At 40.7% G+C, this 11767-nt stretch overlaps 1 protein-coding gene across 1 annotated transcript; it reads right to left on the minus strand.

Moving 5' to 3' along the window:
- Window positions 1–10634: 10634 nt before the first annotated feature.
- LOC113702664 (NADH dehydrogenase [ubiquinone] 1 alpha subcomplex subunit 1-like) lies at window positions 10635–11252 on the minus strand. The gene has a single exon (XM_027223777.2). The coding sequence runs from the start codon at window positions 10856–10858 to the stop codon at window positions 10655–10657; it is 204 nt and encodes a 67-aa protein (XP_027079578.1). The 5' UTR covers window positions 10859–11252; the 3' UTR covers window positions 10635–10654.
- Window positions 11253–11767: the final 515 nt, after the last annotated feature.

Raw genomic sequence — 11767 nt, forward strand, 5'->3', positions numbered from 1 at the left:
AGTTGGTGAAGGTTCGGGTACGGCTTTGATTGTAGGTTTCAGTGGGTCGGGGATAGTTGTAGGTGGGTCTATTTGGTGGGGGAAATCTTTGGTGGTAAGGAGGCCGAGGACGAGCTTGTTGAAAGCTTGGTTGAGGTATTTGGAAAGGGGTTGTAGGCGGGTTGGCATAATTTGAGCGAGGTCGAGGATGATTGATATTGGTGTGGTAAACAGGATGTGGATTTGAGTAGTAGGGATAAGGGTTTCAGTTGGTAGGGTATTGTCGAGGTCTGGGTCTTGGGACAGGGTTTTGATTCCAGGTAAAGGCAGTTTCCCCCTCTTTCTTGTTAAATTGCGGGCTCTTCTCACTGGTCCCCTGTCCTTGCAAAGCATCCAACTGGGATTTGAGGGCAGAGACATTAACAATCTTCCCAGCTTTCACGAAGTCATCGTACTCCTCAAGTTTATTGACAATGGCGGCGAACGAGCATCCAGTCATGCGGAAAATTTCTTCAAAGTACGGGGGATCATGTGCTTTAATGAAAGTCCGTATGATTTCGTCTTCCGTCATTGGTGGCTCAACTTTTGCAGCTATGGTCCTCCATCTCTTAGCATAGGTTTTGTGGTCCTCAGATGGCTTCCTCTTTGTCCCTTCCAACGTGGTTCGTGTTGGAGCCAACTCGCAATTATACTCGTACTGCTTTACAAAAGCGTTGGACAAGTCCAGCCAGGTCTTTGCTTCTTCGGGTTTCAGCTTGGAATACCAGTTGAGTGCATCCCCCTCCAGACTTTCCGGAAACAGCCGTAAAGGCAAATTCTCGTCGTCTATGGGCCTTCCCAATTTGTTGGCAAACAGGCGGAGGTGCGTTTTGGGATTGCCAGTTCCATCGTACTTGTTAAACTTAGGGGTTTTGAACCCCTCAGGCAATTGCACATTTGGAAAGAGGCAAAGCTCATCGTAATCCAAGACTCCTTGCTTGTTTAACCCCTGTCTCCTTCTCATAAATTCATCAAAACGATCGAGGCGTTTGCGTAGCTTTATATCAACGGGAGCAGAAGATTCCCCCATTTCTGCCTTGATTTGAACAATATGGTCTGGTAGGAATGGCTCAGCAACAGGGTGATAAAAGGTATGTGGCTCAGGTGGTATATTTGAAGTGATTTGGGGTTGTGGGCCTTGCATGTAAGTAGGGAAGAATGAAGGATCAGGAGGGCAAGTGTATGGCAAATGTATGGTGGGATAGGTGAAAGTTCCTTCGGGTGGAATGATGAAGGGTGGAGTAGTTTGGGTCGTGGGCATGACCAATGGCTCTGGCCCCGATTGACTGATGAGTACAGGCTCAGGTTGAACTCCGCTACTGATAAGCTCATCGATTAATTTCTTTTGGGCGGCCATTTCAGATGCCATCTCACCAAACTTCGCAAGCATCTCAGTCAGTTGGACCCCTAAACTCGCGGTCTCAGGTTGGGCAGTTGTAGCAGACCTATCTGACGGTTCCGGCTGTGAACTCATGTTTACACGCCTCCTCTGGGCTTGACTACGGGATCGCGTTATGATGGGGTTTCGACGAGAAGCTATGTTTAAATACTACCTGAAAATTTTTGAAAGAATGCCTTTAGATTCAACCCTTGCTTAATTATTCAAAAGAAAATAAAGAAAAGGAAAAGAAAAAGGCAAGAGTTAGTAACTATCCAAAAAAAATCGGATGCATGTCCTATTGGGGAGCCCTTTTTATGCCAAGGGTAGGCCTAGCATGAAAATGCGATCCTCTAGGGTAAGCACTATACCATACCTGACGGATCTGATCAACTCATTGAGTGAAAAATAATTTGAAAAATTTGGCCATTGGAGTGACGAGAGATTTGTCAAAATGAGGACAACGTCCGAATAGATGGATCACTTTTGATCGGTACAAGATTTTGCAAAACGCACGGGTTTGACCTTGACGAACTTCCTATCAAAAAGATTGGAATTCGTTCATAAAATTTCTCAGTGAATTACGGGTCAAAACCCTAATTGACCAAGTGATTGGACGCAAAGGACGGTTTTTTCAAAATTGACTAGATTTCCCAATTTGGAATGTGACAATGAAACCCCAATAGGGCAAATGGGTTGAATAAATTTGACAATTTATTTAAAATCGACCGAATTACCCTAAAAAGGGAAACAGGTCAAATGAATTGAATGAAATTTATCCAAAATTAATCAGATCACCCTAAAAAGGGTAAATTGATCAAATAGATTCAACGAAACTTGATTTATTCAAAATCGGCTCGGTTGCCCTAAAAATGGATAAATTGGTCAAATGAATGATTGATTCAAAAATCAGCCGAATGACCCTAAAAAGGGTAAATTAGTCAAATGAATTGACGATTTATTCAGAATTGACCGGATGACCCAAAAAAAAAGGGTAAATTGGTCACATGACCCTAAAAAGGGTAAATTGATCAAATGACTTGACGATTTATTCAAAAACGACCGGATGACCCCAAAAAGGGGAAATTGGTCAAATGACCCTAAAAAGGGTAAATTAGTCAAATGAATTGACGATTTATTCAAAATTGACCGGATGACCCAAAAAAAAAGGGTAAATTGGTCAAATGACCCTAAAAAGGGTAAATTGATCAAATGAATTGGATGAAATGAATTTATTCAAAAATGATTAAATTGTACTAAAATTGAATGAATTGAAAAAAAATGGATTGGATAAGATGGATGATTTGTTCAAAAATCGATTGAATTATTCGCCCACTGGGTGGTTTCAAGAAATCATTACAATGCCTTGGTCTACGAGCCTCTAAAATCAAAATTTGGCCTCTATATTTATCGTCTCAACAATGAGGAATCATTTGTGAATTTTCTTCGAATTAATGTCCTTTTACGCAAGGGAATTTTACCAATTTTGAGAAAATGGCCAAAAAGTGATTATTAGACGTTCATATTCCAAAAATCACTCTATGAACATGATCGGATCCTACCTTACCTTGTGCACTACCCCTTTGGATGGTACAAAATGTAAACGTGCAAGTCTCATTTGGATTATATATCCGAGACATGGGGTGGTTTATTCCTAACACGGGATCCCCTAAATGGCATTCCCTTTCTAGGGTTTATGCATGATGCCATTTTACTAAAGCGATATAGACATGTGACAAACATGGCCTAAAGGGTATAAATAATGCATCGGGGGACAGAGGCCTAAAATGAAATGTATTTATTGAAAATCAAATGCAATAACTGAAATTTAAACATGTGATTCATCTAGTGGGTGAGTCACTAAAAGAGCGCCAAAGAGGCCTCTTATTGCTAAGGCATATGAATGCAAGCCAGGAAAACAAAAGAATGGTTAGTGCAATTGATAGTACACATAACACATTGGGAGCAATTAAGAAAAGAAATACAATAAAACAAGTAAAAGGGGTGGAACCCCTTCCCTCGTGCTAATGTGCTTAAAAGGGTGAGGCTGACTCTACCCTAGGTCATTCTAATATGGATGCATGAGGCTGGGGTTCACTAATGCCTAGACTCGATAAAGCTTCGGCTCCCAAGCCTTCAGACCTAAAGGCGAAGGGTCATCACTCCCAGGGCCTTTGATCGGTGGCTCGAGTGATCCCTTAGGTAGCGCTATGGGCGCAGAGCACACCATCCGCCTACCCAAGGCAATCGATTCTAGTCCTACAAGGCGGTGTGGGATGGCGCCCACGAAAAACAAAATAAAATGGGATAAAGCAAGTAAACGTGCACGTATGAAGTGTTCCCCTATTTTGAGGGAAGGGGTTGAGAACCTCGCGAGGCTCTAAAAGGTGACCCACCCCCCCAAATGCAATGCAAGCGCGAGATAAACAAATAAACAACATCCAATCAACCAATCACGCATACGTGAGTGAGGGAAAAGTTTGATACGCGCGCGAGGCGAAAAAGTCCTAAAATAAAAATGCAACCCTAATATCCAAATGCAATGCATAAAAAGGGTAGAAAAAGGAAACGAATGGCCAAGTCAAATGCTCGGACCCACTTAGGAAGTCCCCAGTGGAGTCGCCAACTGTCGCGCCCCACTTTTTGAATGGTGTGTAGTGTGTGTGGTGTGAGTGTGTGTGATATACATGTGAACGTGTGCGGAATGAAAAGTAAAAGGCCATGGGACTTAGAATGCGACGATTTGGCCAAGTGAAGTTCAAAAGGGTTTTGGTATCAAAAAAATGGAGTCGCCACTTGGTATAGAGTTAGGGTGTACCAAGTCACCCAAAAATGATTTTTGTTTTTGAATAAAAAAAAAAGTAAATAAACCCTTTTTGAGAACTTTTGGGTCTGCGTAACCAAAAGAGGGATCGGGGGTCACATTTGACGAAGGGGAAGGCAAGGATAAAAATCCAAGGCACCCCTTCGACCTAGCCAAGGCTAGTTGCGTGACTTAAACCAATTTTCCTAATTTTTCTACCCAATGTATGTTCGCACGTTGGATATGACTATATGAACGCAAAACGGAAAGGAAAATGCAATCCTAAATTCTACGATGTCTCTCGTGAGGCTTTTGGTCCCAAACCACATGAATTGTGGCGGCCAACAAAGGAAAACCCCATAGAGGTCGATTAATGCAAATGAGACTCAAATGTGCAAGTGTGAAAGTGCATGAAAGAAATTAAAAATCCAAGTGTTTGTGTGCAAGTGTATGAAAAGGTGCACGTGTGCAATTGTATGAAAATTCCAAGTGTTTGAGTGCAAGTGTATGAAATATAGTGATAAGTGCATATAGGTGTAATTAAGTGCAATTTGGTGAAGTAGAAATCAAAATGAACAGTAAGGAAAATATGAATTGAAAGAATGAGTAAGTGATAAATGAGAATGAATGAACCTAAGGGAATGCATCAGGTCGGGTATGGGAATGACTCCTAACTTTTCGACTTCGATTTTCCCTTTGATTAGAAGGCGAAACTAGCGTGCTAAGGCTATCGAGTAGCCACACTCGCTCGTTTCCCTTATCAGAAGGGGACATTCAAGCAAAATGAACCCTATAGCTAGCATGAAATGCAAAAATCCTAAAATGGAGGGAAAAGGGGTTCGAGGGGCATGCAAAATGATAAAACTAAGAAAAATGCATGAAATGAAGTGAACCATGCAAACATGTACTAATGAGGGGATGGCCTAATGAGCCACAACTAGCATTGGACTAGTGTGGTGACGTACATTCATCCATTCCATTCATTCATGGTTATGAAAGCAAGTAGACATGCCAAAACGCTCGTAAACACGTAGCACGTAGCACTTAGCATGCTCGACTAGATGCAAGAGCCTACTAAAGCAATTAAACATGTAGCAACAAAAGCAAGCAACCAAGGGGAAGGGGAAGTGGACCAGATGCTCTCCGAGCACTATCTATTACAAGCCAAGAGGTGTACACATACCCCATAAAAGCATAAAAAGGGAAGGGGAAATGGACCAGATGCTCTCCGAGCACTATCTATTACAAGCCAAGAGGTGTACACATACCCCATAAAACTTAAATAAAAGTAAAAGCCAGCAAGGAGGTAAGGAAAGCGGAGTAGGCATGCATATTCACATAACACGTAGGAGCACATAGGGTCAAATATAATGCAAATGAGGGATAGAGTGTACCTCCCTTGAATTGACGCCCCAATGAAGTGAACTTACTAATTTACCCTCCAAAACAATAAAAGGGTCAAGGCATCGCTTTAATTAACAATTAATCACATGGAATGAAAATGATACGAAATTGAATCACTCAAAATACCCAAATGGAATAAACAATCCATATTCAAGGGTTTAAAGTAGACAAGGATCCAGTTGAAAGAATTATAAAGCGTTGAGGGATAAATTATTATCATTGCAAATGTTAAAGGTCATAAATGAAAATGAATTAAAACTAATAGCTTAAACAGAAACCCATTAAAACCAAAAATTAGAATTTCACAAAATGAATGAAAAACCCATTTACAATGATTAAGCATCAAAATTGACCAAGGCTCCACTGAGAATACAAATCAAAACTAAGAATTTGTCGAGACTTATTAAACCGCAAAAATCATCCTAAAATTCACAAACAAACCATCCACAATTAAATTAGAATGCGTCAAATAAAATTAACATTGATGGAAGGACGAAATTGATTATATTTTCCAATTTATTGGGCCAAGGTGAAGCAAGGGGGAAACTTGAGGGGTCGAAGTGACAAATTCCAGAAAAGCTTCTCATGCAAAAGCATGCACGGTTATGAAGCTTATGCTTCTGCAAATTTCCAGTCAACGTTTCTCTTCTGCAATTTTCCTTTGCCGCAAAAAACTTGCAGCTTAACTCAAACGGACTTCGCACCCGAAATATGAGCTAAGCTCACGGGTTATCAAACCCAAACCAATGAAAACCTCAACCCATTTAGTTAGCATAATCTGGACAAAGTTCTTGATTTGTCGGAAGAAAGAAAACATGCAACAACAAAAGGAACATGAAACCAGAAATGTTGAGAGCTCGCTTATGAAAAATGCGGCCAAGGTGCAGAATAAAATGAAACTTGTGGTGAGCCCAATTAAACGACAGCAATTCTGGGTTACACAACAACAAAGGGAAAGAAAAAAGAAGTAAGGTGACAGCATGCACACACACGAGAGCTGCTAGCCGTTCGAAGTTTTCATTGCTTCTGCAATTTTCTGTTGCGAAACTGGTAGCTCCAACTTCGATTAGCATAGCTGATGCTTCCAAAAAGAAATGCGAGGGACTCTATGGCTGCAACGAATGGGCTTGCCATGTTGCAGCCTACTACGACGCCACTCCTTGCTGCTTCCAATTGCAGCAAGCACATACACAGCATTAATAACACAGCAAACAGGCCCACAGGAGCAAACAATCCACACCAGAAATTCAGTTACCCAAAGAAAATTCAGTTTTTGTCTAATCGTTGTAACAAACCAGACGCTTCGAGCTTGTTGCTTGTTTCATCAGATTTTCATGTAACGGACTTCAAACAACAACTAGCAAGGACATGCAACATCTCTTGACTACTAGACATTTGATTACCACTACTCCATCATAAACAACAAACCATTAAAGTCAAAAGAAAAGCCAAATGAGAAGCACAGGTTGCGGCAGAAAATGAAGCTTGCTGCAATTCCATTTCCAACCATGATTCCAGACTTCATCCCAAACTTTCATTTAGACTTCAACTTACAATGAACGGCAAAATGAGGATAACCAAACCAAAAACTGAGTTTCAACCCCTCAAAAATTCAACTTTAGATCTGTACATGATCAAAGTTGCAAACTTTTTTGCAATTTTCTTTAGTCTAAAACACAAACATGCAAGCACGATGCATTACCCAAATAAAGAAATCATCCATCGTATTAAGTCAGGAACAGAATCAGTGAACAGCGAAAGAATGCAAACAACCGATTAAGAAAGGAGAAAAAAAAACTTTCAACCATACCTTGACCAAAGAACGGAACGTGAGCTGGTTCTCTCGGAGGAGAATCAAAAGACTACTTCCAATGCTCAAAGGAATGTCGACTGATGCTGAATGGAAGTCCGGTTGATTCCCTCTGCAACCTTCGACCGAGAATCGTTCTTGCTTGCTCTATCTTCACGCCTTTTATGTTTTCCCTTAAGCCGTCCCAAAACCTCTATCTTTCCCAGCCTCCCTGGTTTCTGTTTTCGTTCTACTTTGTTAAGCAGATTTGCAGCCGTCGCTTTTCATCTCTGTATGCTCTCCCCCTTACTCCTTTCTTTTTCCTTTCTTTCACCCTCTCTCTCTCTTTGTTTGTGGCTCTCTCTCCAGGTCTTCTTTTCTCCTCAAAGCGGCGTTCTTTCTTTTCCTCCACCCTAGCCGCTACTGGATCCTCTTTCCTTTTGTAGCCGTCGTCCCTCTCTATTTGTTCAGACGTCAACCCAGAAATCTCTCTCCTTTCTCTCTGCTCTCTTCTCAGCCGTCACCTCTTTTCTCTTTTGTTTAGCTAGAAACCCTCCCTGTTCTTTTTCTTTTCCGTCCGAACTCCCTCTCTCCCTTAGCTCTGCAGTTTTTCTTTTTTTGTTAGCTCCACTGAAGCCCCCCTCCTTGCGGCTCCTTCTCGTTTTTCTATTTATACCATCAACCCCCCTCCTAAACCCTTAAAACATTGCCACCATATTGCAGCTTAAGGAGCCGCACAAGTCCTCCTTTGCAAACTGCAAAAAAATGCAGTTTGCATGCCGTGGCTCTATTTTTTTTTTTTTTTTTTTTTTTTAAGAAGGCAACTTAAAAATTACAGAAAATATAAATAATAATAAAAATAATAATAATAACAAAAATGCACAAACCAGGTAATAATAATAATAATAACAAAACAAAAATAATTTTAAACAAAAGAAACTAAACAAAAAATGGCTATTTTTAAAAAATTCAATTTTTTTCACTTTTCATCATTTTCTTTTTCTCAAAATAACTTAATAAAAATAACTAAAGTGCCCAAAGATTGAATTTAAAGGAACAAACATATTTTTGTGAACAAATTTCCCTTTTCTTTTTTTATGATTTTTCTTTCCTTTCCTCTTTTTTTTGAATTTTCCTTTTCAAGAAAGCATTGAATAAAAACAAAATGACTACAACATATTTTTGATGTTTTCCTTTTCTTCTTTTTTTCTAAAAACTCTACGCTAATTTTAAACTTAAAAGCTAAAACTAAAAATTAAAACTAAAAGTAAACAACGAATGCAAGCAATCTAAAATGAAAATCATGAAATAGATGCCACATAAAATTATTCAAAATTTGGTGTCTACAGTAGGTGGACCGGTGAACTAGGTAATGCGCCAACGAGTCCTTTGATATCAGAGGAGGGTCGGGGAACCCTATAGGCTGTATTCTCCCTTCGGTCGGATGACTCGATCGTATGAGTGTCGACATACCTATGGATACCTTGACAAGGTTGTTATGGCTATAGATGACGAGCGTCGTCGCCTAGGTAAGGCGGTTGATACTCTGAGAGCACAGTTGGAGGAGGCCAGAGGAGTGGGCCATAGACAGGCCATGCGCCTGCGTGACCTCGAGGCGGGGTTACGAGTTGAGGAGGAGCGGACGTATACTCTCGGTCGTCAACTTGAGGAGACCCACCGCCACCTCTTCGCTTTGAAGGAGCAGATGAGAGAGAGAATCCGGGGTATTATGCGAGATTGCGAGGTTCTCTTGGATGTGGCTGCAGAGGCGCCACCTAGAGCTGGCAGCGCGGGGCCGATGGATGCGATAGACTCTATGAGCTCTGTAGGGGATTTCCGTTAGGGCCGTTATTCTGACTTGTTTTGTTGACTCTTTTTGGAGCTGGTGTGCTCATGAACTAACATATTTTGTACTGGTTAGATATTGGCTGTTATGTGGACTGATATGTGTATATTTTTGGCGTGAATTGTATATATATCTATATGGTTTAGTGTATAATATTTTGATATTTTGGTTATTTCGTGCATTTTATAATTTTCAATGCTTTGAACCCGTACCCTATTTTGTTCCAATTATAGAAGTTATAAAACAATCAAATGGAGAACCGTGGTCGAGGTGGGGGTAGAGAACGAGGACGAGGAACCGAAGGGGTAACCAATGAATATGCAAATAGACAAGCCGAGACCCAAGTAACTATGGCCATACAGCGAATGGCAGATTTGTTAGAACAAATGGTCAACCAACAGGGTCAAGGTCGGGTGCGGCATCCCGAAAATCATGAGGGAGAGAACCGTGCCTTAGAACGGTTCCAGAAGTTTCTACCGCCAAAATTTTTGGGTGGGCCTAACCCTGACATAGCGGAGAGTTAGTTGGATCGAATGTTAGATATTTTCGCTGCATTAGGATACCCGGATGAATGGCAGATAGCCTTCACTGTTTTTCAGTTTGAGGAAGCGGCTCGAGCCTAATGAAATGTGATTCGAGCCAAATGGGATAGAGAGCAGACCCCATAGACATAGGTTAACTTCACCGTGAGTTTAATGAGAATTAATTACCGCCACTTGTTCAAGAAAGGCGGGAGGATGAGTTTATACGACTGCGTCAAGGGACTTTGATGTGGCGGAGTACGAGACGTAGTTTACGAAACCGTACAACTCGTTTTCATACCGTTTTCCGTTGCGCGCACCGTTTTCATTTCCGCGCACGTGCGCATGCATTTCTTGGCCGTTTTTGCTATGTTGGCAGTTTTAGGCCTTATTTTCATTAGAGTAAAAAACCTGGGGAGCCCTTAAACTATCACCGTTGTCAAGTTTTGGCCCCCGATCTAATTTTTGTCTCTGATAAACCCCTAAACAATAAAAAATGCATAGTTTAAGTGCTTCCGGTCATTTTATGTGTGAGTCAAGCCAGAAGCAAATGGCATTATTGTCCAACCATATTTGAAGTATCAAGAAAAGTATATATCTCTCTCCCTTACCAGCTAATGATTCATCTACAGGTTCAAGTAATAGTTGAAGTAGCAGAAGCTGGATTTATTATTATTATTATTACTCAAACATCTATAGTTATTTTATCATCTACCAAATCCAGGCAATCAACATCAATAGCTTGTTCCTTATTTTTTTTTGAGTTCAAAAGCTTAAAGTAAGCTGCAAAAGGAAGACAACAATTCAACTTGTCTGCTTACAACTTCAATGCTTGCAAAACATGAAGAGATCCAAAAAATTACCGATAGGCCATAGTGCTTCCTGAGTTAGATTGTTAATTAGGAGTAGAAGAAGAGGATAGCATCTCCATGAGCTTCTTGTCCTGTCTTTCCATGGCCACATCCCAAACGTTGTTATCGATGTGCTTCGGCCAGCCATGGGTGGCTTTGTGGATAAAGTCCTGAGCATTTCCCATCACGAAAAGCATGCCAACTATGATTTCCAATGGTAGAAATGCTTCCAATATCACCCATGTCATTTCCGCTACCACCACCACCAAGATGCTTGATTGGTTGGGTTGCTAGTCACTGTGTTGTTCCCCACACCGCTGGTAGAGCTTTTGCTTGCAGAGGTTGGATTCTATCTTTAGGTACAAGGACATTATTGGTAAAGGGTTCAAGGTGAAGATGGTCTAATGCTTTTTTATTAGAAATCTGTCTAATGGATCTAAAAGGGTTCAAGGTGAAGATCTGATGCTTTTTTTTTGTTAGAATTCTTGTCTAATGGATCTAATGCTAATTCTGGTCCTGATGTTTCAATTATAGTTGGACGAAATTGCCCTTTAATTCCGGCTTGACTTCAGTATAAAATGACCGGAAGCACTTAAACTATGCATTTTTAATTGTTTAGGGGCTCATCGGAGACAAAAATTAGATCGGGGGCCAAAACTTGACAACGGTGATAGTTTAAGGGCTCCCTAGGTCTTTTACTCTTTTCATTATGATGGTTGTTTGACTGATAGTTAAGTATAATCTTTTATCACAGGCAGTAACGATCAGGACGGAGTCGGTGGACCCTTATAAATTGCCTTGATTTGCGTGCTAATTATTTTGGATGAGTAATTGGGTTTGTTTATGTAATAAATTGTCGAAGTGCTTTGTATATGTTAAATGGATAATTAGGCGAGGGTGTACTTTATCTCACTCGACTTAAGTCCATTCTCTGTTCTTGATTTAATATGTGAGAATACGCCTTATGTTGAGTATCACCCCTTGTGCTGTGTACTGTTGGGGTGAATACATGACTTGAATATTTTGATGAGTACTTTGTTGAGAGGTATCCTTTGTTGAGAGATTGGATATCTCAAGGTTTGGTTCCAACCCGGTTCCAAGGATAGACGGACTATTCGAGCCGACCGGGCCTTGGTCGAAGTTAGTTCTATGCTAAC

This window comes from Coffea arabica, chromosome 8e (assembly GCF_036785885.1).
Source record: "Coffea arabica cultivar ET-39 chromosome 8e, Coffea Arabica ET-39 HiFi, whole genome shotgun sequence".
Lineage (NCBI taxonomy): Eukaryota > Viridiplantae > Streptophyta > Magnoliopsida > Gentianales > Rubiaceae > Coffea > Coffea arabica.

Bases quoted from the DNA above. Each gene is read 5' to 3' on its own strand.
- LOC113702664 (XM_027223777.2), bottom strand. From the start codon at position 10,858: ATGACATGGGTGATATTGGAAGCATTTCTACCATTGGAAATCATAGTT.